The 25,635-nt window shown below is 39.1% G+C and overlaps 1 protein-coding gene across 4 annotated transcripts; it reads left to right on the forward strand.

Moving 5' to 3' along the window:
* Window positions 1–643: 643 nt before the first annotated feature.
* LOC143039412 (kelch-like protein 24) lies at window positions 644–20,662 on the forward strand. 4 transcript variants are annotated; one of them, XM_076209418.1, is made up of 14 exons: window positions 644–779; window positions 2,054–2,261; window positions 3,004–3,126; window positions 5,722–5,856; window positions 6,839–7,005; window positions 8,555–8,726; window positions 9,185–9,382; window positions 11,034–11,146; window positions 11,297–11,451; window positions 12,652–12,872; window positions 13,155–13,257; window positions 18,086–18,193; window positions 18,649–18,809; window positions 19,130–20,662. In XM_076209418.1, exons 2-14 carry the CDS (start codon window positions 2,091–2,093, stop codon window positions 19,172–19,174), a joined length of 1,872 nt encoding a protein of 623 aa, XP_076065533.1. In that variant the 5' UTR covers window positions 644–779; window positions 2,054–2,090; the 3' UTR covers window positions 19,175–20,662. The 4 variants fall into 4 exon arrangements, with proteins under 4 accessions (XP_076065533.1, XP_076065534.1, XP_076065531.1 ...); XM_076209416.1 differs by having other exon boundaries at window positions 685–826; XM_076209415.1 differs by having other exon boundaries at window positions 687–968; window positions 19,130–20,661.
* The last annotated feature ends 4,973 nt before the right edge of the window (window positions 20,663–25,635 follow it).

The following is a 25,635-nucleotide window of genomic DNA, read 5'->3' on the forward strand; positions in this document are numbered from 1 at the left end:
ATTTGCATTTGTGTTTCTATAAATGCTGTTTTAGTGGTTTCAAGGTGATTCAAATGCGCATTTGCTTTAGAGGAAATTATGAAGAAGCGAATAACATTCAATGACAGGAGGTAGAATATTTGAAAATTGTGCCGCGAGACTTATATATGCTCTCAAGTGGCTTGAAAGGTGTTAGAGAATTTGATAAATTAAAAAACATTCATATTTAAGTAGTGCAATGATTCAGAACTGGAAGCGATGAATGATGAATACATACTGTTAAAATATAACAAGGGTGTTACGGAAACATGAAAAATTAAGACCTGTTTCTGAAGGTTCAAGGTGGTGAAGGTGGGCGGCAACAAACGACACCAGTTACAACAGTATTGAATATGCGGCATATAAACATTGATCATCGATATAGCAGTGACCAGTGGAAAATGGGTGCTCCATTGGAATGCAACCAAATGATTTTGCATTTTACCTAAGTTCACGATTATGCCTTGTTATTGTATACATAACAACGTGTCAGTAGAGATCAGTGATTGTCTTGACTGGAATAATTTGAATTAATACATAATATATAAGTAATCTATTTTATAAGATTATCGAATTTGTAAATAGTGCTTTTTGAAGGTTGTTGAACACAATTAATGTCGTTTTGCCTCTCACGGAGGAATGGAAATATAGAAAGTTTTACTGCATTTATTAAAAATGAAAGTTGGCAACTGAGCATTGACAGTCGGCATTCTAGTGTCAACAAATCCAGGATATGTAGACCTCAAGGTGAAAGTGAAGGGGTATGGAAATATTTGACAACTTGACATTTGTAACTAAGAGAATAGTAGTGAGTGACATTACCTTCTCTAGTTTACTTAAGTTGTTGCATACAGTAAGATTTTTTACGAAAATTATCTACTCCTAGCTAAGCCTAAGTTACTCATCTTGTCGTCGTCTGCTCAGCCTCAGTTATGGAATCGTGAAATGAAGTAAATAATATTAATTTTATTTGTTATTGATATTCATACAGCCTTGGAAGTAGAGGACGTGTTTTCATTAGTTTGGCATTGGTACAGGTGAATAAGATTATGATGCTGTTATGAGTTTGGTTTTGCGAAATATATCCAAGAAATTAGTCATTGAAAGATATAGATAGTCCATTCACATCCCTGCTTACTTTTGATATGATGTATGTATTAATTCAGGGAAGTAATATGCGATTCAGTACTCTTATATATTTTTCTATCATAGTTCATACTCAACCCATGAATCCCATTACCCAAATGTAACTTCCAGAAATAGTGGGTAGATTATAAATGGCTTGCAACTGAAAGAACCTGCAATTCCATAGTTAAGCAAGTTTTTCCAATAGAAAAATTGTGGTATTCATGAAGTATAGGGCTCCTATCTGGTAACAATCTTTTCCCCTACCAGAGATGCACTGTTTCTGGAGTATCCAATTTACTCTCCCACACCTGTGCTAAACCAGATAAAATGAAGTTCATAATTTGATCAGAAATTGATAATTTGTAATAAACTTCAGAAAAACACATGAGTTAGCAATTGATATGTTGACATAAACAGTTACCAATTTTGCTCGGAAGTATGGATCAATGCCAATGGTTCAATATGTTTATTTTCCAAAAAACAAGGACAATATGAATATGAACTAGTTCATGAGTCATTAATACCATACCAAAAGAAGAGGAACTGAAGGTGTTACTTCACGAATGTGGCAGTCCCTTTTTTTTTTCTTCATTATTATTGATAACTGCTTGGCCATGGGCTTTGGGTCAGTGAAGTTTGAGGCAACAGTTATATATTATTACACTTCATTAGAGTATCATAGGTATTTGTGATTTGTTGATGATTCAGAATTATGTAAATTGTATTATGAAGGATACAAATATATATATTGGCTACTCCCCTTGTAAGGGGGAAAAAGCCTTGGTATATGTATGTATGTACAAATATATTGGTCAGTCAGTCTATTGCCCCAGGTCTCTCCTGTGTGTGTATATGTTTATATATGTGTGTGTAGTATACACAGATTTACTTTTTTATCATCCTAAAGGTAAGGTGAGGTTGCCCTGAGAAGTACAAATTAGGCAATGATTTCAAGAAGATCACGACAAAGTCTTCGTGGTGGAGGAGATGGGGCAGGAGGTGGTGGACAAGGAGGGGAAGGTGCCGCTGGAGGACGACCCCTTAGTGGGTCAGATTCCAACACACCATCTCCTGGAGATGAATGCAAGTATGAAGATGGACAGCATTCAGAAAGTGTAAGTTTCTGTCAAGTGTATGTTGATTACGATGTGAATTTACTAAAGTAAAGAATTTAGTAATGCCATATGCATAAACATTTTTAAATTTATTTTGGCATAGGTTTAAGGATACAAATACCTGTAGTAATCATATATATTCACATTACCTTACATTGCAACCAACAGCAAAAAGGCATCTCTATTGACATTATGAATCTTGACATTTATAAATCATACAAAAGAACATTGGCCATGCCTCGTTAACCAAGATCTCTAAAAGAAATGTAATTACAATTCTAGAAATGGCCTTGATTGCTGTTTATGAAATAGTATTTTGAAATTCTGTTGATTTATACATAAGCTTTAAATGGCTCCTATCAGTGTTAGTATATCAAGGAGTCCATTTTCCTGAATCTGGAAGCAGAGGTGTTAATCAAGTGATGTTCCAGGTTATCTCTATGTACCAAGGGCTTCTCCCTTGTAAGAGAGGTAGCCAACCAAGGCACCCACCCATTCTACTCCCAACCATCACTTATTTATTGGATGGGAGTGGAATGGGTGAGAATGAATGTGAGCCTTGGCTGGCTACCTTCCTTTTAAGAAAACAGGCCTTTGGTATATAGACAAATAGATAGCTTGGAATATCACATGATTATCCCCTCTTCCTTCAGGCAGCTACTATAATTTTCAAGTTCTATTATTAGAACCATAACTTTTGAGAATTTTTTTTTTTTATCTTTTTCTTTTTTTCTTACATTAGGTGTTGCAAGGTCTAAATGATTTGCGACTGCAAGGTCATTTCTGTGATGTAACCCTGTGTGTTGATGGACAGAATTTCCCCGTCCATAGAGCAGTGTTGGCTTCATTTAGTCCATATTTTAGAGTGAGTATATAAAAATAATGTAGATGTTGTAATGGTGTATCAAAAATAATGGTGACATTTCATTTTCACAAGGCTCCTTTATCAGACTTGCTGATACTCCCACTAACTTGATGAGAAGTTGGAGGAAGTGGAGAGCTTCAAGTATTTGGGGTCATATGTAACAGTGAATGGGAGAGTGCAGGTGAATTATAGAGTAAAGTGATGAGACGTAAAAGAATGACAATAGTGGTAGGTTATATGTGAGTTAAAAAGGTGAGAGGCTGGTGGAGGTGGAGAGAATGGTTTTAGGTCACATGTGGCAATGAATGGAGGAGTTGATGTGGAAATGAATTATATAAAGTAAAAGAAGCAAAGAAAAGTAAAACATAAGATAAAGGAGGCAAAAAGAAGAGTGGATGTGAAATGGGGGAAGAGTATGACAGAAAATTTTGAAAGTAATAAAAAGATGTTCTGGAAAGAAATTAATAGAGGAAGGGGAGGCAAATCAAGTAGAGAAGAAAAGGTAAAAGGTGCAGATTGAGAGTTGATAATGGAAGAGGCGGTGGTAGTAGGAAGTTGGCCAGAGTAATTTAGGGAGTGGCTAAATGTGAAGAAGGATAGGGAGGGAAAGGTAGTTCCATTGGGAGGTGCTAAGAAAATGATGGTTATGAATGAGGAAAATGGAGGAGAAATAAGAAAAGATGAGGTGAAAACAGTTATTAAAATGATGAGAACATGCGAGGCACCTGGGTTGGATGGGTGTCATGCAGTGTGTCTAAAAAAAGGTAGGTACAGTGATGGTGGACTGGCTGGTGAGGTTTTTTAATGTTTGTCTAAAAGAAAGTAGAGTACTGGAGGACTGGAGGAGTGCCTGTATAGTTCCAATATACAAAGAAAAATGGGACAAGTGTGAGTGTAGTAGTTTCAGAGGGATTAGTTTGTTGATTGTATTTGGGAAGGCTAATGGGAGGGTTTTGATTAGGATAGGAATAGAGGGAGTAATTGGTGAAGAACAGTGTGGATATAGGACAGGCAGGGGTTTCATGGATCAGATTTTTATGGTAAGACAGATATTGAAAAAACTAGCAAAGAGTAAGGATATTTTTGGGCCTTTACGTATTTGGAAAAGGCTTATGACAGGGTAGACAGGAAGACACTGTGGGAGGTATTGCAGATATATGGGATAGGAGGAAAGCTGTTAAGAGCAGTCAAGAGTTTTTATGAGAATAGTAAAACCTTTGTTAGAACTAGATATAAGGAGAGCAAGTGGTTTGAGGTAAAGGTGTTCAATGTGTACATGGATGGGGTAGTACTGGAGGTAAATGCAAGGGTAATGAGCAGGGGATTGGAGATGATTAAAGAAAGTGGAGAAAAATAGGAGGTAAGGCAGTTGTTTGCTGACAACACTATGCTTGTAACAGGATCAGCAGAAAAATTAAGGAAATTAGTAACAGAATTTGGGAAGGTGTGCAGGAGGAGGAAATTGAAGATAAATGTGGGTATAAGTAAGGTAATGAGATGTGCAGAGGGAAGAGATGGCAGTAAATTGGAAGTGAGTATTAAAAGAGAGAGACTGAAGGAAGTGCATAGCTTTAGATACTTGAGGGAATGTATGGCGGGAAAGGGAGAAGTGTAGGTGGAGGTAGAATGTAGATTGTGAGAAGAAAGTAAATGCCTTGGGGGATTAAAAAGTGTAATGGGAAATATACATTTGGGAATGAATGCTAAGAGGAGATTATATGAAAGGCTGATTGTGCTGACAGCACTGTATGGGGAAGAAAAATGGAACATAAGAGAGGAGTTTAAATGTGTTTGAGATGAAATGCCTGAGAAGTATGGTAGGGGTTACTTGGCTGCATAGAGTGAGAAAGAAGATGAGGAGGAGAGTGGGGGTGGAAAAGGAGTTGGGAGATAGGGTTGATGAAAGAGTATTAGGATGTTATGGACATAAGGAAAAAACGAGTAAAGAAAGATTAGTAAAAGAAGTGTTGAAGACAGGTGGATGGAGTGAACATGAGGGAGCAACTGAGGATGAGATAGATGGATAGGGTAAAAGGTGTGTTGTGCAAGAGGGAGATGTCTGTTGAGGAAGGAAGGGAGAAGACAGAAGATAGGGGTGAATGGAGAATGGTTGTGTATGGATGATACTGGGATGCATAGACGGAAGTGGATGGGAGATGGGGTGGTTAGGGAGTGGTTATGTGTGAATGATATTTTGCCACAGACTGAATTGATTTCTCCCCATCTTTTATGCATGTACTGTGTTCTGCTGCATTGCTTCTGACCCAGGGCAGTGGGTGAGATGCAGGGATGACTCATCATCTAGGAGTTGCCAAGGAAAAGGTGGTTAATGGGAGTGGAGTGAGTGGGGATGAAATGGGTGGGAGTGAATTTATGCCTCTTGTCTTTGGCTACCTCCCTTTTAAGGGGGAAAAGGTCCATGGTATATGTATGTATGTGTAAGAAGACACACCGTCATTTGTTTTCTTAAATTCAGTCGTCATTGAGTATTCATTTCATGGTGATAAAGGAAATTGATTGATTTTTTTTTTCTTTTCTTTTTTTTAACACGTTCTTTTCTCTGCACAAAATTTGATGATTGCTGTTTATTGATAGGCTATGTTTCTGAGCAGTCTTGCCGAGTCACAGCAGGAGCACATCACTTTGAGTGGCGTGGATGCCAACATGGTTGGACTGCTTCTTGAATATGCTTACACCTCACGCATCACCATAACCAAGAACAATGTACAGGTGGGTCATAAAGTACTTTTAGATACTTCTAAAATGACACCAGGGTTCATTATCAATTCCCAACGTGTTACTGATGGGATCATTTACGAAATTTATTATTCATGAGAGATGAATGGGTTTTGATGGGCATGGAGTGGGTGTGTGCTTTGACTTGGCCAACCCCCAGATCTGAAGCTGAATTGATTGTCAATCAGATTGTTCACTTCTTCATGGTATTTCACCTACCATACTTGAATTGTTTTCTTACATAATTTCAATGTCATTCTGGTCATGGACACCAGTCTATAATTCAGTAGTAACTCTCTACTTCCTCCTTTATTGATTGGTGCCGTATTTTACCTCTTCCTATCCTGCACTACTACTTCTTTAAAAGATTACATAATTGGATTGTGAATTATGTCTGCCAATTGCTCCATGCATTATTTAAGAATTCACTTTGAGAGCATAGCAGGAATAGAGGCTTTTCTCACGCATTCAGTGTTTCTGAGAGTCATCACTTCCTTCACTTGAGTATTTATATTCTCTAACCCACTGTTATTGCACTCTTTTCCCACCTCCACAAAGTCACTCTCTGTGGTGAAAATTTATTGGAAACTTTCATTATTTCACCCTGAGTTGATGCTGTCTCAAAAACATCACCATCCATTGTTAGCCTGGAGATTTCTACCCTTTGTCTTAATTTACTATTGATAAACCAAAAGAAGTTTCAGTTCATCTTTGTATTTATGAATGATAGTCTCATACTATACCTCCTTTCTTCTACCTTCATTAACTCTCTCTTTTACCTCTGCTGTGACTCTACCTCTGATGTAGTATTATCACCAATGATAGAAGTGCTGGCTAAGTGCAACAAAATAGAATACAATGATCAAATGAGTAATAGATTATTGTACTTTTTATTTGTGTAAGAATTGTCTTTTAGAACAGTTGTAAAACATAAAGTAGTTCAACTTTTAATGTGTAGTTTCAAAATCATTGGCAGAATCTGTTGAGTGCTTCAAATCTTCTTGAGGTGGCAACTGTACGAGAAGCATGTTGTCGTTTTTTAGAGAGACATATTGATGCCACAAACTGTGTTGGGATTCACTGTTTTGCCGAAGCACATTCCTGCCAGGACCTCACAAAGAAAGCCAAAGCATATACCTTAAAGTGAGTGTAATAACTTGTTTTATTTTTATTTTATGTAAGTGGTTTTTCCTCTTTCTATTTGTGTATTGAGAGAGTCTAATAAAATAAATTACAATTTAATAAGATGTGCTCATGGGTCAACCAAAGTTTCAAACTTAGGTAGAGGAGACCAGGGGTGTAGTGCTGCCGGAGCTCACTGAAGCACAACTCCAGCCCCTCTGTAAGTGGGTGCTCTTTTTCTTTATTTGATTTATAATTATATTTATTTTATGATAATTAGTAAGTGCAAACACAAAATATTTAATCATGTGGCATGCAGTGGCCCCACTGTATATAGAAATATGATAGGGATGGCAGGCTTTTGTCAGGCCCTCTAGAGCTCTTGACACTTATAGAATTGGCACTGCACCCCTGGAGGAAACCCTGCAAAAACCTCTCCAACACTGAAAACCCACATAACCATAAATAGACATTCAAAATACAGTTTACACAATTAACACATTTTAGAATATACAGCTTACATAATTCTCATCACAATAAACTTTAGTGACATCAAGTCAGAAACACTTGCATAAAATTTACATCACTCTAACACAGCATTTCTCAACTAGGGTTCTGCAGAACCCTAAGGTTCCGCAAAAAGTTTTTGTAATAATGTAATATAGACATCATCCTATATAACCTATTATTACAATGAAAATAAAATGAGAAAGATATGGTATATGTGTTTTTATTTGCACAGGGGTTCCTTGAGACATGCAATTAATTATAAAGGTTACACAAGGGTAAAAGGTTGAGAAACACTGCTCTAATATCTAAAACAATCTTCCACCCAAACCACACAAAACATCCACACAAAAACACACTCGCACCCTGATAACTAAACAAGCCCTTCAAGAAGGACCACTGAAATGAGTGCTCCAACAACAGTTCCCAAATATGGGACCCATAGAGGAGGCCCTCCCACAACAGACAAGAACCACACTGGCCTGTGCTCAAGACACCATCCATCATTGAAATGGTACCAACAGAATGGACCTGGCTACAGATTCAAGCTGCCCCAAATGGAACCACCACACACAAGACACGGAACACCTCATACTACAATGCCCCACAGTAACAGTCCCCAGGTTCTTGTTTACTGGAGGCTGTGGGTCTTCTGCAAGGGAGACCAGGGGCAGTGGATTTATTGAATTACATCACTGTACCTTCTTTCTTAACACCACGTTCTTCATTTCCTCATCCTCTGTAATCACTTAGTTTTCATTCCTATTCTTTACTTCACAAACCAAACACTTCTCTTCACCCTATGGTTTAGCCAACCACCCAGTCACACCTCACTGCTAATACTGCAGTATTTCCACACCTATTAATTTCCTTTCCCTATCCTTTGAACACTCATTTCTTTGTTTCATTCCTTTTCAAGTTCTTGCTTATGAATCATGCATGTGTTTGATGACTCGTTGACTAAGCCACCCCCTTCAGAAAGAGGAAAGGGCCTTTTGATATAAGGATGGACAATAACTAGGTCATGAAAACATGTACTGATAGATTCATATCATTGTTACAGGAATTTTAGTCATGTGATGGGAGGTGATGAGTGGATAAACCTTGGAGTGGAGAAGGTGGTGGAACTGCTTGGCACAGATGAGTTGGAGGTGGAGAGAGAGGAACAGGTGTTTCAGGCAGCAACCACCTGGCTCCACCAGAGCCAAGCTTCTCGAACTCCTGTCTTTCATAAGGTTGTATGCCCAACTGTGTGTTGTATTAAGTAGGACAAAAGGGAATATTGGTCATTATTAAAGAATGATTGAATATAATAACTTAAAGCCTGTCCTATAGATCATTTCATGAATATATACTGATAGGTAAATACTGTTAATGTTATAGCCTAATGGGACCAACAGTGGATATCAGCAAATGGTGGTCCTGTGAAAAAGATAGAGAGAATAATCTCCCTGTTGCATGTCTTCAAAACCTGTCAGCACCCTCATCTCTGTCTGGAGATGTACCCCCAAGAAGCTGACAACAGACCAATGTTTCACCCCATAAATCTGCAGGTCATCCAAAGGACTGTTGCCAGTCACTATGGAGCTACAAGTTTCCAATAAAATTTCAAGGGAATAGATATTTATATTATTATTGTACTTGCAAGAGTTTAACTGCTGTTCTAAAAATGCTTATTTATAACTTCTGACAGGTGTTAGAATATGTTCGACTGCCTCTGCTTAGTCCATACTTTCTTGTTGATGTTGTGGAAAGTGAAATGGCAGTGAGATCTTCCCCAGAGTGCAGGCTGCTCGTGGAGGAAGCTCGTCTGTACCACTTACTACCGGATCGCCGTTTTCAGCTTACATCACCAAGAACAAAGCCACGGAAGAACACTAATACCACAACTGCAAGTACCAAGAATATCAGTAGAACTTTGTAGTGTGTTGTCTGGAAACAACCAGATTTGAATATATGGACAGATCTTTATTCCCCTGTCCCTTGACAGATCTTCTTTATTATAGAAATTGAGGTATTCATGTAAACGGAAGTAGATCCAGTGTTAAATTGAAAGATACATTGAGGGGAATAGTTTTAATGATGCTAAGAGTTACTTTAATCTAACAATTTGCTGTGGCCCTGTAGAGATTGGCGACCATGGAAGGCAATATTGTTTCTCTCTCTTTGTACAAGTATTCAAGCTTTTAAAGAAATTTATATTCAATATAATATGATAAAAGCTAACTTTACAATAGACACTGAAAGTAAAACATTGCTAGATATAACTAAAATCAATACATAAGGTAGTATGTAGCCCACAGAGATTTTTCCAGTGATAACAGGAATCTGAAAATGTTAATATATCAATCAGTCAATCTATTGCTCGTGGTCTCTCTTGTAGAAGGCCTGTGGCATCCAGTTGATTGGATTTATCCATTCAATTTATCCTTTATACCTATATAAAGACAGGGAGAAATCACTTCAGGTTGTGTCAGAATATCATTCACACATGCTCCCTCACCCTCCATCCCCCACCCATGCCCTTCTATGCATCACAGCATCATCCATACACAACCATTCTCCACTCACCCCTATCTTCTCCCTTCTATCCTCAATAGACATTCTTCTCTTTCCCAATGCCCCTTTTACACCATCCATCCATCTCATCCTTGGTTGCCCCCTCATGTTCACTTCCTCCACATCTGCCTTCCATACCTCTTTTACTAGTCTTTCCTCACTCATTCTTTTCATGTGTCCAAACCATCCCAATACTCTTTCATCAACCCTATCTCCCAACTCCCTTTCCAACCCCACTCTCCTCCTCACCTCCTCATTTCTCATTCTATCCAGCAGCTAGGGAGGGGTGATGAATGGGAGTGGAGTATGTGGGGATGAAATGGGTGGGAGTGGATTTATGCATTTGACTTTGGCTACCTTCCTTGTAAAGGGGGAAAAAGCCATTGGTATATGTATGTATGTACCTAATTAAGGTTAGGTAATTTAAATACATACATATACCAAAAGCTTTTTCCCCCTTACAAGGGAGGTAGCCAAAAAACAAAGGCATAAAAACCACTCCCATCCATTCCATCCACGCACTTCCCTCCCTCTTATCTTGGCTCCTTCTGGATGACAGGTCATCCCTGCATCTCGCCTACTGCCCTGGTTTAGAAGCAGTGTCATAAGACACAATACGTCCACAGCAAGGCTGCTTCATTAAATTGGCAACCCCCCCCCCCCTCTCCATCCCCTCATGCAGAAATGGAGAAGATGGGGAGAAATCCCTTTGGGCTGCATCAATTCATTTTTCATACATACTCCCTTCCCCCCCCCCCATCCCCCACCCACTCCCCCTTATGCATCACAGCATCATCCATACACAACCATTCTCCATTCACCCCTATCTTTTGTCCTCTCCCATCCTTCCTCAGCAGACATTCCCCTCTTTCCCAATGCCCCAATGTTAGGTAATTTACTTAGGTAAATAAATATAATGAATTAACCCTTTTACCTAATTGTGTATTCACATTTGTGCCTACATGATTAATCATTTATTGCAGGTGATAGTTGCTGTGGGTGGTGAGGATAACAAGTTAGTGTTGCGTTCTGTGGAATGTTATGATCCTCATGCTCACAGCTGGAGGAGTTTGTCCTGTCTCCCCTTTGCTGTCAGGTTAGTCACTGCTTAAACATTTGCACATGAAGACATAGATTTGACTGTTTGTTAATTTGTTTATTACCATGTGGAAGAAGCCTTTTTTGTATATAGATAGAGACCTCCTGCAAGAATAAGCTGAGGCATTAACTTGATTTTTATTTCTAGTAAGCATGGATTAGTTGTATCTGGAGAGAACCTGCTGTACCTGGCTGGAGGAGAGTTCCCTGATGGTTCAGTAACTCGATGTTTGTGGCGTTATGATCCAGTTCTTGATGAATGGCATGACTTGGCACCTATGGAGAGTCCACGCTCAGAATTAGGTATGTTTCTTCTAGCTCCTGTGTGTTGGGTCTCTCTGTTGGTTTGTTCTTCCACTGGAGTATCTCCTGGTGGAGTGGGCAAAATGCCCTGGTGTCTGTGACCTTGGCCCATGTTTCATTGTACAGTTTTCAAGGATTTACAATGGTGATCCATTGTTGATTAGGTATCAACTTGCCAGTCTAGGCTCACTTTAGATTTGTAGAATAACCAAAATTGAAAGGACATCCAGGAGAAGCCAAGATAAAAAGGGAGGGAGGGGGTGAATGGGAGTGGAATAGGTGGAAGTGGATTTTATGCCTTTGTTTTTTAGCTACCTCCCTTGTAAGGAGAAAAAACCTTTGGTAAATGTACGTATGAAAGGGCAACAATCAAAATAAAAGTTTACCTTCATTTACTCTCGCTATATTTGACAATGTTTCTGATGTGCTGTAATTGCCAAAAGAAGTTAATTATGTTGATTTATCTATAAATCATTAGTCAGCATTGTATGATAAAAGATCAAAAGGAATATACATGTACACTTCTTTGTGTATTACTACTATTCACTGCAGAAGTATAAGCTGGTGACATAAAGATTGATATGAAGAAGTACATACATGCATACATATACCAATGGCTTTTTTCCCCTTACAAGGGTGGTAGCCAAAAACAAAGGTATAAAATCCACTACCATTCTATCCCCAGATATGTGAGAAAGCTTTAGGAAAAGGTAAGGATGTTTTTTGGGCCTTTATGGATTTGGAAAAGGTTTATGACAGGGTAGACAGGAAGGCACTGTGGGAGGTATTGCAGTTATATGGGATAGGAGGAAAGCTGTTAAGAGCAGTCAAGAGTTTTTATTAGAGTAGTAGAGCCTGTTAGAATTAGAAATTGAGAGAGAGTGGTTTGAGGTAAAGGTGGGTCGCCGATTAAATGAAGCGGCCTTGCTGTGGATGTACTGTGTCTTGCGACACTGCTTCTGACCCAGGGCTGTGGGCAGGGTGCAGGGATGACCCGTCATCCAGGAGGTGCTCAGATGAGAGGAAGGGTGGGAGGGGTGTGGAGTGTATTTAGGGATGAAATGGGTGGGAGTGTTTTTATGCCTTTCCCTTTTTGGCTACCTCCCTTGGAAGGGGGAAAAAGCCTTGGTATATGTATGTATGTATGTAAATGATGTTTTGTCTTCATGTATTATATTTATTCTTATCTTTCCCAACTAGGCCTTGCTACACTAGATGGTCACATTTACGCTGTAGGGGGCTGGAGTGGCACTTGTCGTCTTAATACTGTGGAAAAGTATGATCCCAGAAGTAACTCCTGGTCCTCTGTGGCTGACATGAATCTGGCCATTACTTCTCCTGCAGTTGTTGCTTGTCAGGGAAAGTTGTTTGTGGCTGGTGGAGCAATACTGGAAGATGGAGATGGAATTGACTGGGCTCAGGTTTGGCATTCATAGTATATGTAGTATCTTTTTACAGTAAGGTTTGGAATTGTTGGATGAGAATGGAATGATGATAATAGTTTTTACCTGAAGTTTCCTTGACTGGGAACCCACTATTCCACACTGGATGGCAACAGTCCTGAGGCACTCTCATAAGTCTCTCTGGGAAGAAACTTTGGACTGTTGTCATAGTGTATTTTTAGGATAATGCACTGGTGTATTGTTATGTGAAAATAGTCCTTTATGTGTCCTATTCATGTTGCATTTTCTTTCTTTATATAGGTGTATAATCCCCATACTAATACGTGGGAGGAGTTACCTCGAATGATGATTCCTCGTAGTGGATCATCTGCTGCTGTTCTTCATGGGTTAATCTACATTGTAGGTGAGTGTGAGATGGTAATGAGTTAAAAACTATGGTGATTAAAGATGAAATTTGCTCTATTGAAGATATGAACATTTATACAAATATATATATATATATATATATATATATTTATATATATATATATTTATATATATATATATATATATATATACACACACATACATATACCAAAGTCTTTACCCCTTACAAGGGAGGTAGCCAAAAAATAAAGGCATAAACCCCACTCCTACCCATTCCATCCCCATATACTCTACTCCCATCAACCCCCCTCCTTTCCTCTTATCTTGGCTCCTCCTGGATGACAGGTCATCCCTGCACCTCGCCCACTGCCCTGGGTCAGAAGCAGTGTCACAAGACACAGCACATCCACAGCAAGGCAGCTTCATTAAATTGGCAACCCCCCCCTCTTCTCCATTCCCTCATGCAGAAATGGAGAAGGCGTGGAGAAATCCCTTCAGGCTGTGTCAATTTATTTTTCATACATACTCCCTCATCCCCCACCCACTCCCTTTCATGCATCACAGCATCATCCATACACAACCATTGTCCATTCATCCCTATCTTCTGTCTTCTCTTGTCCTTCCTCAACAGAGATGCTCCTCTTTTTCAATACCCCATTTACCCCATCCATCCATCTCATCCTTGGTCACCCTCTTACATTAACTCCTACCTCTGTCTTTCACACCTCTTTTACTAATCTTTCTTCACACATTCTTTCCACATGTCCAAACCATCTTAATACACTTTCATCAACCCTATCTCCCAACTTCCTTTCCAACCCCACTCTCCTCCTCACCTTGTTTCTCACTCTATCTAGCCTAGTAACCCCTATCATACTTCTCAGGCACTTCGTTTCAGACACATTCAAACTTCTCCTCTCTTCTTGTCTTATGTTCCATGTTTCTGCCCCATACAGTGCTGTTGGCACAATCGCTCCTTCATATAATCTCCTATTAGCATCCATTCCCAAATGTCTATTTCTCGTTACACTTTTCAATTCCCCAAGGGATTTACTTGCTTCTCTCAATTCACATTCTACCTCCACTTCCACTCCTCCCTTTCCCACCACATTCGTACTCAAGTATCTAAATCTATCCACTTTCTCTAGTCTCTCCCTTTATACTTACTTCCAGTCTGCTGCCACCTTTCTCCCTTGTACATCCCATGTATAAATTCAACAGTCAAGGTAACGTAATACATCCCTGATGAAGTCCCACCTTTACCTCAAACCACTTACTCTCTACATTTCTGATTCTAACACAAGTTCTACTACTCTCGTAAAAACTCTTTACTGCCCTTAAAAGCTTTCCTCCTATCCCATATATCTGCAATACATCCCACAGTACCTTCCACTTTACCCTGTCATAAGCCTTTTCCAAATCCATAAAGGCACAAAAAACATCCTTACCTTTTCCTAAAGCTTTCTCACATATCTGTCTTACCACAAATATCTGATCCATACAACCCCTACCTGTCCTAAACCCACACTGTTCCTCACCAATTACTCCCTCTGTTCCTCTCCTGTTCCTCTCAATCAAGACCCTCCCATAAGCCTTCCCAACTACACTTAATAAACTGATCCCTCTGAAACTGCTACACTCACACTTGTCCCCTTTTCCCTTGTAAAGTGGAACTATACAGGCATTCCTCCAGTCCTCCAGCACTCTACCCTCTTTAAAACAAACATTAAATAACCTCACCAGCCAGTCCACCATAACTGTACCTCCTTTCTTCAGAGATTCTACATGGCATCCATCCAACCCAGGTGCATTACCTGCTCTCATCTTCTTAACAACTGCCTTCACTTCATCTTTCTTTATTTTTCCTCCATTTTCCTCTCTCATCACAGTCATTTTCTTAGTGCTACCCACTGCCACTACCTTTCCTTCCTTAACCTCTTCACATTTAGCAACTCCCTAAAATACTCCCATCTTCCTCTTACTGCCGTCTCTTCCATTATCATCTCTCCATCTGCACCTTGTACCTTCTTTTAATTTCTACTTGGTTTGCCTCCTCTTCCTCTCTTAATTTCTTTCCAAAACATCTTTTTATTACTTTCAAAATTTTCTGCCATACTCGAACCCTATTTCACATCTGCTCTCCTCTTTGCTTTCTTTATCTTATGCTTTACTTCTCTTTTCTTTTCTTTGTACCTCTCATATGGTTCTCTTGTCCTGTTTTGTAACCAATCTGTGAATGCTTATTTCTTCTCTTCTACAACCTTCTTTGCTTTCATTTACCTTCAACTATCTCATATTGCATACCTTCCCAAACTCCAACACCAACTCCCTTAACCACTTCAGTGTGAGTCAAATTAATTATCACACGCAGCATCGGCTGCCATATGTATGTTGCAACACACTACTCACATTATAAAATATAAAGTCACTGCTGTATTACTCATTCTCTTTTACTCTGAGTAATAATAAACACAGAAATGTGATCAAACCAGTTCACAGAATCCGGGGGTAACTCATGTACAACTACAAAAAATGTATATAATCAAGGTGCCAAAACCAACATCTTCATGTACCCACTTGTGCCTCATGAAGCCTACATAGGTATCATGTACTGAAGTGGCTAATCCTTCCTCTTACCATTCCACCAGCGCATTGGTGTCCGCTAAACTGGCTCACCTACTTTTCATTTTCTTTTCTCCATGCTAGGGTGTTGGTTGCATGTTTTTGTGCAGTATAAATTGCTCAGTAGCATACAGCCAATACTTTAAGGACCATATGGGGAGCCCCTACAGACCAGAGCCACTTGTTTGAGCATGTTTGTCCAATTTTTGCATTTCTCCTCTGTGGAGGGGGGGGGAGAAAGAATTCTGCCACCAAAATTCCCATATACAGTTCATAAAAGGTAGCTAAAGTTGGACAGAGGAATAATGGGACTAGGTATCTTGTTTTCTGTAACCCTATCCTACAAGAAGTCAAGGCATAAAAGGGTCTTAGAGGAGATTTTCAACCAGAACCTATATGGATCTTTTAATGTGCATGACGAGGGTACAGATGAGAGTAAAAGGGAATAGTTTGGCAGTATGTTTGTGAGAAGGAAGGTGGATGTGTTGAAGTTACTAAATGTGAAAAATGCTTCAGGGACTGTATCTCAAATTAGGTACTTAGAAATGCAGGGAACTACTGGCTGCAAGATTCATAACCTAACTACATTTACTAAATTTTAGTAGTAATGTGCTTAGCTTTTGGGGTCCTGTCTCTTTCTTTCCAGCTATCATACCTAGTTTTAAGTTCATGTATGGTTTTAGCTTTGGCTATATCAACTTTGCTTCTTTCTTCTACTCTCTCCTTTACAGTTATTATGACTCTTCTTCATTTTCCATATCAACCTGTGTTGAGGGGCAAAAACACCACATGTCATTAAAGGTAGGTAATAAGATAGACCTGGGAAAGTATACTCCTTCATATTTTTCCTCCCACATAGTGTTAGATAAAGGAGGCAAAAAGGAGTGCAGATGTGAAATGGGAGAAGAATATGACAGAAATTTTTGAAAGTAATAAAATGGAGAAAAGTGGGAGATAAGCCAGCTGTTGTTTGTGGACGACACTGTGCTTGTAGCAGGATCAGAGGAGGGATTGAGGAAGTTAGTGACAGAGTTTGGGAAAGTGTATGAAAAAGGAAGTTGAAGATAAATGTGGGTAAAAGTAAGGTGATGAGATGTACAAGGGGAGAGAGTGGCAGCAGACTGGAAGTGAGTATTAATGGAGAGAGACTGAAGGAATTGGATAGCTTAAGATACTTGGGTGCAAATGTGGCAAGAAAGGGAGGAGTGTAGGTGGAGGTAACATGTAGATTGAGAGAAGCAAGTAAATGCTTTGGTGGATAGTGTAGCAAGAAATAGACATTTCAGAATGGATGATAAGAGGAAATAGTATGAAGGATTGTGCTGACAGCAGTGTATGGAACGTAAGAGAGGAAGAGTTTAAATGTGTTTGAGATGAAATGCCTGAGAAGTATGGTAGGGGTTACTAAGCTAGAGAGAGTGAGAAACAAGGAGGTGAGGAGGGGAGCAGGGATGGAGGAGGAGTTGGGAGATAGGGTTGATTGGGATGGTTTGGACACATGGAAAGAATGATTGAAGAAAGATTAGTAAAAGAAGTGTGGAAAGCAGATGTGGATAAAATGAATATGAGTGGGCAGCCAAGGATGAGGTGGATGGATGGGGTAAAAGGGGCATTAGGAAAGAGGGGGATTCAGTTGGGGAAGGACAGGTGAAGACAGAAGATAGGAGTAGAGAATGGTTGTGTATGGATGATGCTATGATGCATAGAAAGGAGTGGGTGGGGAATGGAGGGAGTTAGAGAGTATGTGTGAATGATATTCTGACACAACTCGAAGGGATTCCCCATCTTCTCTTTTTCTCCATGAGGGGACAAAGAAGGGGGTCACCAATTAAATGAAGTGGCCTTGCTGTGGATGTGCTGTGTTGTCTTGCTGCATTGTTTCTGACCCAGGGCAGTGGGCGAGATGCAGGGATGACCCATCATCCAGGAGGAGCCAAGAAAAGGAAGAGGGAGGGGTGGTGAATGGGAATGGAGTATGTGGGGATGAAATGGGTGGGAGTGGATTTATATTTTTGAATTTGGCTACCTCCCTTGTAAGGTGGAAAAAACCCTTGGTATATGTATGTATGTACATAGCACCAGGGCAAAAATTATGCTTTGGTATTGGCTACCCTCTTATAAGAGGGATTAAAGCCTTTGCATATGAAAGAGTGGTACCAAATATCTAAAGCTCATAAGTCTATATTTGTCAAATGTGATGGTGGGTAAGTTATGCATTAGTGGACTTTTTCCAATCATTCCAGGGGGTTGGCATGCATCCACTGAGAACACAAACAAAGTGGAAAGATTTGACTCTCGGACTAATAGCTGGCAGCTTGTAGCACCGATGTGTGAGAAGAGATATCGCCCAGGTAAGCATCAAAGTGGATTAAAGGGTTGTCTCACAGCGTAATGATGTCATTTGGCAATTTGCTAGAATATGATTCATAAAGAATCCAATCTAGTTGAAGGATTTAATTGAAATAGCAAAATTATCTGATATTAGACAGGAAGGAAATTGGTATAAGAAAAATAAAATTGAAAGTAGAAATATAGGTGCTGGGGTCTGAAGTTAGAAACAGTGGTGGTTTTATCTTTATTTCTGTTCTCTTGCATTCATTTCTTTCATCACTCCATCCATATATAAGTTAAACAGCCATGATAACTTATCTCACCCCTACTCTCTATCTAACAATGAATCATTCTTTGTGGTCACTAATGTATGTCTAAAATTACTACTTATCCTCTTATCCGTCAGACCCAAGGAATATTAGTAACTTCACAGTAAATCCTTAATATTTGATGCATGTGTAAATATGAATTACAGGTGTAGCTGTGGTTGATGGCCATTTGTATGTCCTGGGTGGTGAGGATGGCTGGGAGCACTTCCATGACACCATCGAGTGCTATAGTCCTGTAGAGGACAAATGGACAATGGTTGGAGAAATGTTGACAGCCAGGTCATGGCTCTCATGTGCACCACTCAAAGTAGGTTGAGGAGTACCGTACAAAGTGTAGATGGAGTTTTGTTACTTTGTCAACCTGGTCATATGCCTTCTCCCAAGCCATGAAAAATCAAAAGACATCCTTTGGCAAAAATTTCCTGCTTATTTGTTTTGTTGTAAAAACTTGATCAATACAACTTCCTTTATTGAGCAATGTGCATACATCAAGGTCTTGTGGTATGACAATTATGGAAGAGGCTTTTGACTTAGCTGTTTCCCTTACATGGAGGAGGAAGAGGAGGCCTTTGGTATATGTATATTTAAGTAGTTAGAAAGGAAGTATAACTAATGTTTTCCTACCAGATCAAGAAAGAAATAATTGGGGACTTGGCCACACCTATGTCCTGACATCCTCGAGCCTCCACCAACCAAGCACGACAATCGCTGTGGAAATGACATACAGCAGGTGAGAGAGGGCCTAGTGGCTGTGAGGAGGAAGAGGTCGAGGAGGAAGCAGAGGAAGAGTGCATGGCAACTCCAAGGTGGAGGCAGAGACAGAGGAAGGAGGAGACATCGCACGATATGATACAGAGGTCCAAGTACTCACTTGTTTCCAGGATATTATGTCTCGCTCATTGTCGATGGTAAACAAATTATCAGACTTTATTTACATGGTGTTCAGTAACAGAAGTCCCTCCTGCCAGATGTGTTCCCTTAGTGATGTGTTAGTTGGTCCCTCATAGTATTTCTGTAGGTTTATGTCCTGCATTGTGGCAGGATTTGTTTCATTGGTTCAATGAAGATGCTCTGCTTCATTTGCAAGTACATTTAGTTTGAAGTAGAGAAAAATGTTTTATGAAGCATAACTGCTTCATCTGCAGTGCTTGCTATGATGGATGAATTATGAACTTCTTCTTCTTCTTCTTTTTCTCGCTCTCTTTTTTCCATTGATGGAAACTAACTAATATTGCCTATTTTGTAAGGCAGCTACAGACATACACCCAGGTTTGTAAGAACTATGTACTATACATAAACTCATGCATATACTTCTTTGTACACAACTTGCATATCCTTTGTATTTACCTTATTGTAATATATAGGAGAGTTGTTTTTTTAAGCATCTATGCAGAAAACTGTTTTCTTGATATCCTTCAGGCATGTAGTCTGTGGGTGGTTGGTCCTGCTAGATGGATATTGAAAAATGCTCATTTTCAAAACTCAACCCCCTCACCTCCATCAGAGGGTGCAGCCCTGAGGGGCTGACACTTGGTCTCTGGACTGATCCCCTATCCCTACCATTTTCTCCAGGTGACATAGAAACAGTCCCACACCAATACAACATAGACAACAGACCAAAGTTTCTTCCCAGAGAGATCTCTGTGAGGGCCTGAGGACCATTGCCAGCCACTATGGAGCTGTGGCGTTTCTACTTTAATTCATCATATACCAAGGCTTTTTCCCCCTTACAAGGGAGGTAGCCAAAAAGGAAAAAGCATAAAATCATTCCCACCCATTCCATCCCTGAATACACTCCACACCCCTCCACCCTCCCTCTTATCTTAGCACCTCCTGGATGATGGGTCATCCCTGCACCTTGTCCACTGTCACATCATCTCTCTAAAGATGTTAAAATAGACAAAAAACTTTTGACTACATGTCTTATTTCCTAGTGGTTTTCATTGGTGTATGTACCAAGAAAGCTCTTCCCCCATTTCACACCCATCCTAAACCAATTTATTGTTCCTAATATCTTAGCTTCCTGACTCCCACCTACTGCTCAAGTCAAGAGTAATGCAGTGAGCCCAACAGCTGGAACTGGTTTACCCCTACTATTTCATTTTGTGGAGAATCTCCCCCCCCCCCCCAACACACAACTTCCCATCCACCATGCACTTGAAAAATCTATGGATTAGGTAAGAAAAAAAAAATATATATATATATATATATATATATATATATATATATATATATATATATATATATATATATGTGTATATATATATATATATATATATATATATATATATATATATATATATATATATATATTTTTTTTTTTCTCATCCATTTGTAAACACTCTCCATTCACTCCTAACATTTGCTTTCTCTCTTCCAAACATTCCTCTTGCATCCAGTCTCCTCTTCACCTTATCCATTCACCTTATTTTGGATCTTCCTTTTAATTTTACTCCATCCAGTTCAACTTTTCATGTGCCATTTGATATTCTTTCCTCACTCATTCTTTCCAGAATGTTATATTCATACACACACCATTAAAAGAAAAATTAGAGAGATGACATGGTTGTGGTGTTCAGGTCATTGTAGAGATTGGTTAAGACTGACAGAGAACTCTTGGTTTGGTACAGGCAGGCATAATGAAGTCATGAAAACTCGTTTAACAACTTCATGTTTGAAGATATCAAGAAATCGTTTTCTGTACAGATGTGTTAACTCACTGAATACCCTAAAGGAAGACTTGGTCCAATTTTAATTCAAAAATGAATTTAGAACTAAGTTTGATTAGTTGAAAAAAAAGTGACTGGACCCCATAATTGTTGTTTCTTTTCTATATATTACAATTTGGTAAAGTAAAAACAGGGTGAAAAGTATTTTGATATTGATGGTCGATTTCTACTGATTCCATAATAGTATTGACATAAATTATCCTAATTTTGACGTTCCTAAGAAATACCAAGTATTCAAGAGTAGAATAGTATTAATTTTCTTTTTATATTTGTATTGTGTGTTCTTTTGTTTTTCTATTGATACATAGAAATCTCTGTCATTTTTGTCCTTATTGTTATAAGTGTCATCTTTGTTTTTCAGGTGAAATGTAAAAGAACTATTATAAGTCTTATAAGAACAGATAGTGAGAACTGTTGGGGGTGAGTCAGTGAACAGGGATGGGAATGGAAATACTGAATAGGGTAGAACAGAGTGCTCAGATGGTTTGGGCATATTGAAAGCAGGGTTGGGTCCAAGTACATATACTTCTTCTCATACTTGGAATTTAAAAATTCAATGTTACTTGTACTTGTGTTGTTACTCAGACCCAAAGTACTTGAAAACTACAAAGTACATTCAAGTACAAACAAGTAATTGTATTAATCAAAAGTTATATACTGCATATAGATTCTAGTGAACTTTGATGATACTATTGGGTAAATATGTACAGTGAGTGTTACGATACTTTACATATCTGTGACAGGAATTTTCTTTATCACCTAAAGTACTTGTACATTAGTACAATGACCTGTACTTGGACTTGGACTTAAGTACATAGCAAAATGACTATAATTGTACTTGGATAGGAGTTAAGTACAGTTGCCTGTACCCAACCCTGATGGAAAGAATGAATCAGGAAAGACTAGCATAGAGAGTGTGGAAAACAAAAATGGAGTGAACTTTGGGAGGAAGAGCAAGAATGTGATGGGTGGATGGTGTGATGAGGGATTTGGGTGTAAATGAAATGTCTGTTAAGCATGGAAGAGAGAGAGAGCAAGAGTGCAAAAGATAGGAGTGAATTGAAGGAGGTTGTGAGTGGATGAAGGGATGACATGGCCTGAAGAGATGTTCAACTTGTTTGTTTCATGATGTGAATGAATGAGAAGTCCATGCAGTGAAGCAGAGGGGGGATAAATCAGGCCTTGTTCTGGAAGAGCTGTGCCTTGCTGCATTGGTTTTGATTTGAGCTATGTGGCTGGGGACAGCAAATCTTCATCCCTGGGGTGCTGAGATGGTAAGGGTAGTTGAATGTGTTTCTTTGTGAGCTGGATGTGTACTTCGACTATGCCAACCCCATGATAAGGGGAAAAGCCTATGGTATATATGAATAACATGTATTGTTACTATGTTATCACCATTTTGATAATTGTCAATATGAATTTAAGCTCTACATGTTAACAAGAATCCTTACCAGTCACTATTCTGCTAAGCTTTGAAATAATTTTTTCTACAGCTTATTTTCAGATTACATCATTTGTGGTGTAACGATCATAAAATGATTTCAGATATAGTCATGTCTTTGGTAGTTGTACACATTTTAGGGAGACTAGACTATTAAGCTCTGTAGCATGAGTTTATTATTTATTTATGTCACTTCATTTAATGTTGCATGACTGTCAGAGTAGCAGATTCCACGCTGAAGAGGATATCTGTGAACTGAGCTTGCTGTAGGTTCTGGACCAGTCCTTCAGCTGGATATCATTGTATGGCATGTGGCAGGCATAAATCTACAAAATATACAAAAATGTTGAAAAAGTTAAAGTATGACAAATGTTAAATGATAGTTTAACATCTGTATAAACTAGTATTATGGAGGCTAAATTTTTTATACTATGAACTATTTTGAAAAATACATGAATCTTAGATTCTTACTTATAGTGTTGTAGGATCTGAAGATTTTGTATTAACTCTACATACACATACACTAATTGGATGAAACAATAGTGTGTGCAAACACCATACATGAATTTAAGAACAAACTAGATGTTGCAAGATACAAAGACGGGTCACCACGAGCATAGCTCCCCTTCCCATATAATACAACTAGGTAAATATGTATATATATATATATTTTATAGGGGTTACAAGGTTGGATAGAGTGAGAAATGAGGAGGTGAGGAGGAGAACTAGGGTGGAAAGGGAGCTGGTTGATAGAGCTGATGAAAGATTATTGGGATGGTTTGGACACAGAAAGAATGAGTGAAGAAAGATTAGCAAAAGAGGTGTAGAGAATAGAGGTGGATGGAGTGAACTTGAGGGGACAACCAAGTATGAAAAGGATGGATGGGACAAAAGAGACTCTGAGCAAGGAAGGGAGAAGGTAAGGGATAGGTATGAGTGGAGGATGGTTATGTATGGATGATATTTAATCATAGCCCAAAGGGATTTCTCCCCCATCTTCTCTATGTTCCACATGAGGGGATGGAAAGTGGGGTCACCACGTAAGTGAAGCAGCCCTGCTGTGGATGTACAGTGTCTTGCTGCATTGCCTCTGATGTGGGCAGAAGGCAGGGATCATCATCCATGAGGGACTAAAATAAGATACAAGGGTGATGGAGTGGGTTTGTGCCTTTGACTTGGCTACTTCCCGTAGAAGGGCAAAGAAACCTTTGGTCTAGAGATAGATAGATAGGCTTATTGTTACTGGGATGGTTTTTAGGCACATGGAAAGAATGAGTGAGGAAAGATTAGCAAAAAGAGTGGAAACCAGAAGTGGATGGAGTGGACTTGAGGGGAAGACTGAAAATAAGATGGATGGATGGGATGAAAGGGCCTTTAAGTAAAAGGGGAGTGCCTGATGAGCAGGGAAGAGAGAAGGCAGAGGATAGGTGTGAGTGAAGAATGAATGTGTATGGAAGATAATTTGATGTTGCATGAAGGGATTTCTCCTCATCTTTTCTATTTTCCACATGAGGGGATGGGGAAGGAGGGTTGCTGTGTAAATTGACTGGTCCTGCTGTAGACTATATTACACCCTTCACTTACACCTTATTCTATGGCCCCATTATGATTTATTTTTTCCCAGGGATAATTTTTTTTGTGAATTATCTATCTGTATACCAATGGCTTCTTCCCTCTTATAACAGTAATAGTCAAGTCAAAGGCACACACCCACTCCTGCCCATTCCACTCCCATCCTCCACCCTTATTTCCTTCTCGTCTTAGCTCCTCATAGATGAAGGGTCATCCTGGTCTCCTGCTCACTGCCTGGGTCAGGAGCAATGCAGCAAGGCACAGCATATCCATAGCAGGGCTGCTTCACTTACATGGCAACCCCTCTACCTCTCCACCCCTTCATGCAGAAAATGGAGAAGACAGGGAGAAATACCTTTGGGCTGTCATATAATACAGTTGTTTAAGCCACTACTCAGCTTTCATTCAGCTGAAGGACAGTCCCCAGATTGAAAGTAAGTTCTTCAGTATTACTACTGTCACAAACCATGACTGTGTAGATCTCTGTTAGCTTTAATATGCTTATCTGTAAGAAGCTCATTATTTTGTGTGTTCTTACATTTATAGATGAATTAATTTATATTTTTGTAACCATTGTCTTAATGCTGATATATATGGGTATCTTTGTTGTTATAGACTGCATAATTTTGGTCAGCTTATTGATGAGTTTGGTCACAAGTTTCTGGTGCTCTGCACTTCTAATTTGTGTATTTGGCAAGCTGATAAATTTTCACCAGACAGAGAGTGTCACCACAGCTGAAGAAGATTGTTCAGAAATGTATAAGAGCTAAAACACTAATCCTTGGTTAAAAATATTAAATAAAGGTTGTTAAATTTGTACCGGGAAGTAGACAACCTAGCAGCTGAGTAACTGTTTATGTAAAGTGAGACTGTCCTGTAGACTTAATACTTTAACCCAAAAAATGTACTTCTTTATTTCTGTTGGCAAATGTCAGAGAATTTTAGATAAAGAGGTTTCATCTGGGGGCTCATGATATGAAAGTAGACCTCCCTTGAATGCTGTGTATGTTTTATATATTTTGTTCTGGCTCATTTGAGACAATCTTGAATAGCTGATGGGCAACCCTAGAATAAAAGAGATTAGGAAGGCAAGGTTTATCCCATACTACTTCATGCAATGTGATTTCATGCTACAGCTGCAAGTTACACATTGCATGGGATTGATGAAAGTTGTCCATGCTGGTTTGCATATTGCTTGTATGAGTGCTTTTGCTCATTGGAAATATAACATTACAGTAGTTGAAAGCTTAGGTTGCACACCATTTTCAAGTTAGACAAGTCACTTTTCTAACCAGAAGCTACCAAGAGCTGTTTTTGAACAATGGTGAAGAAATTTTGTGTAACTGTGCCATATGATAAAGTAAGAGTTAAATGCTTAAGGAAATCTGTTA

This window comes from Oratosquilla oratoria, chromosome 26, assembly GCF_046742065.1.
Source record: "Oratosquilla oratoria isolate Oo_2021 chromosome 26, ASM4674206v1, whole genome shotgun sequence".
Lineage (NCBI taxonomy): Eukaryota > Metazoa > Arthropoda > Malacostraca > Stomatopoda > Squillidae > Oratosquilla > Oratosquilla oratoria.

Coding starts and splice junctions, on each gene's coding strand:
- LOC143039412 (XM_076209418.1), top strand. CDS start 2,091: ATGATTTCAAGAAGATCACGACAAAGTCTTCGTGGTGGAGGAGATGGG. Junction 7,006..8,554: donor GCCAAAGCATATACCTTAAA/GTGAGTGTAATA, acceptor TCATTGTTACAG/GAATTTTAGTCATGTGATGG. Junction 12,873..13,154: donor ATGGAATTGACTGGGCTCAG/GTTTGGCATTCA, acceptor TTCTTTATATAG/GTGTATAATCCCCATACTAA.